The 3061-nt window shown below is 53.1% G+C and overlaps 1 protein-coding gene across 1 annotated transcript in view; it reads left to right on the top strand.

Annotated features, from left to right (window-relative positions):
- LOC102868654 (ficolin-2-like) overlaps positions 1 to 495 on the top strand; it is a 10058-nt gene extending 9563 nt beyond the window's left edge. The window contains exon 8 of the mRNA XM_006902382.1: positions 245 to 495. Within this exon, the coding sequence (XP_006902444.1) occupies positions 245 to 495 (251 nt within the window). The remainder of the gene's footprint in view (positions 1 to 244) is intronic.
- The last annotated feature ends 2566 nt before the right edge of the window (positions 496 to 3061 follow it).

Raw genomic sequence — 3061 nt, 5'->3', positions numbered from 1 at the left:
TGGGGAGAGGGAGTTCTCATTGGGGCCCAGGAGGGAGCAGTGTCTACAGGAGGAAGGAGGCCAGGTCACGTGCTAGGTCCTGAAAGTGCTTCTGTTCTTTTGTCCCGCTGCCCTGGGTGGGCTCTGACCTGTCTGGGCAGGCCCTCTGGGGAGGGTGGCACCATGTGGAAGCGGGAGGCAGGGCTTTTCTACGCCACCTCACCACGCACACACACACATACACACATACTTTTGTCCCCATCAGGTGATTCTCTGAAAGCCCAGGACAACAATTTCTTCACCACCAAAGACCAGGACAACGACCAATACAGCAGCGGGAACTGTGCTCAGACGTACAAGGGAGCCTGGTGGTACGCGAGCTGCCACTCGACAAACCTCAACGGTCTCTACCTTGGCGGGTCCCATGCGAGCTCTGCCGATGGCATCAACTGGTACTCAGGGAAGGGGTACAACTACAGCTACAAGATGTCAGAGATGAAGCTGCGACCCACCTAACGGGCCAGGAGGCCCCACTGGTCCCACCAGAGCCCCTTATCTGTCAGGGCGGAAGGCAGGGCAACATCAGACTCCTCGTTCTGTAGCCCCACTTGATCCATTTCCAACCACGCCTTGCTCTGTAAAGCCCAGTAGTACCCATCCCAGGAAACAGCAGACCCCAACCTCATTGCAATGAGTGAACAATGTTGATTATAAAGTGTTTGATTTCTGACAGCATCTTGCTTTACCAATTTTTATTTGCTTTTTCCAAAACCTCTCCCTAATCATGTTTCCAAATCCATTGTTCCATAAGCTTCTGTCTGCCGGGGTCCCTCTCTGGTGACCCACAGAGAGGAGGCGGAGGTGCTGTCCCGTCCACTCCCTCTTCTCTGAGGTCACTGTGCTCAGGTCCACTGCTGCAGCCCCAGTGCATCCCGAGGGCCGTCTCACCTAGGGCGTCCGCTCCAGCACCGACATGCACACTGTTCTGGGTTCCTGTTGGTTGATCATTGGATGTGAAGCACCAGGCCAGGGTTCCAGTCGGTCATAGTCTGGCAGCTCCACAGCACCGTCTGCTGGAGGTGTCCTCGTGTGATTAGAATCATCGGTGTGGTTTCCAGCATCACACCGACATACAAACCACCCTGTACAACACCCTCCCCAACATGCCTCTTTACAACATGCTACCTGTACAACACCCACACACACAACACGCACCTGTACAACACACCCCCAACACACCACCCATACAACACGAGCCTGTACAACAACCCCCCAACACACCACCCATACAACACAAGGCTGTACAACATACCACCCTGTACAACACACTTCCATACAACACACTCCCTCTACAATATGCCCCTTTACAACATGCCCCCATACAACAGGTGCCTGTACAACATACCCCGCTGTACAACACACCACCCATACAACATGTGCCTATACACCCTGTACAACACACCTTCATACAACATACTCCCTGTACAATATGCCCCTTTACGACATGCCCCCATACAACAGGCACCTGTACAACATACCCCCCTGTACAACACACCCCCCAACACACCACCCATACAACACGTGCCTATACAACCTGTACAACACACCTCCATACAACACACTCCCTGTACATTATGCCCCTTTACGACATGCCCCCATACAACACGTGCCTGTACAACATACTCCCCATACAACACACCACCAGTACAACACGCACCTGTACAACATACCCTTCTGTACAACATGCCCCCATACAACACGCCCCATGTACAATATGCCCCCCAAACAACATGTGCCTGTATAACATGCCCCCCTGTACAACATGCCCCTGAACAACACACACACATACGTAAAACACACCCCCTACAACACACCCCACCTACAACACTTTGCATACAACACCCCCATACAACACACACTTCAGTACAATACTCCCCTCTAGAACACCCCCCAATACAATATTCCCCACAGCCACCATACCACACCCGTCCCCTGTACAACACAGCTCCCATACAACACATCCCCTGTACCACACACTGATGACTAGTGGAGAAGTCTCAGAAATTTGGTAAATGAGGCAGAATTGGAACGCCCATCTGACAGGTGCAAGGACTGATGTCCAGAGAGGTTAAGTGGCCCTTTCATCCATTTCCAACCTCAAGCTCCAAGCCTGTTCCTTTCATTGACACCACTGGATACTCTTCTTCAGCTCTAACGCTCTGTGTCCCCACAACTCCTTGACAGAGTCCGTACAGGTTTCTCCCAAAGGTCATACTTGGCCTGAAAATGCCGATGAAGAGTTGTTGCTGTTGGTTCGCGTTGTCGGGTCAGTTAGAGCTCGTAGCAAACCCATGGCCAACATCCCAGAGCCTTGCTCTACTCCGCCCCCTCCTCCACGGCCCCAACACACACTGTTCCTGGGGCTGTGTCAGCCCGTCTCAGCAAGCCTCATCCTCTCCCTGCCTGACCCTCTGTCTTTCCCAGCAGGAGGTCTTTTCCCAAGGACTAGACCCTCCTGGCCACATGCCCAAGGGTGTCAGATGAGCATCCCCTCCTCCGAGGAGCACACTGGTTGGACCGCCCCCAGCACAGATATGTTTGTGCTTCAGAGTCCGTGAGGTGTTCATGAAAAGGGAGAAGGTCAGTTAAAGCGCTTCTGTTTCCAGCCTTGGCACAGTCAATGTTTCATGCCGCTTGTCTCAGGAAGAGAGCTGGGAAGGCCCACGCTGACCAGGAGAGAGGCGCTGCTGTGCCTTTTCAGAAAAGAGAGGTCAGTGGGATACACTTGTGTCATCAAAGAACACCTGAAGGGATACGCGAATGTACAGAGGGCCCGAAGCCCCTTGTGACTTGTATGCCTTTGGGTTTTAGTGGTTTCACTAAACCACTGGTGGCTCTTTGGGCATGTGGCCAGGAGAGATTAGTTCTTGGAGAAGGACATCATGCTCGGAAGGGTGGACGGACAGTGCGGGAGAGGGAGACCCTGGCTGAGCTAGATTGATACAGTAATTGGGGCGATGGGTGTGTCAGAATTAGTGAGACTGGCTCAGGACAAGGAAGGGTTCAGCGCTGCTGTACACAG

The sequence above is a fragment of the Elephantulus edwardii genome, unplaced genomic scaffold (genome assembly GCF_000299155.1).
Source record: "Elephantulus edwardii isolate Elephantulus edwardi_28Jun2011 unplaced genomic scaffold, EleEdw1.0 scaffold00401, whole genome shotgun sequence".
NCBI lineage: Eukaryota > Metazoa > Chordata > Mammalia > Macroscelidea > Macroscelididae > Elephantulus > Elephantulus edwardii.
The sequence above is the reverse complement of the archived record's forward strand: the minus strand, read 5'-3'. Positions and strand labels throughout refer to the sequence as shown.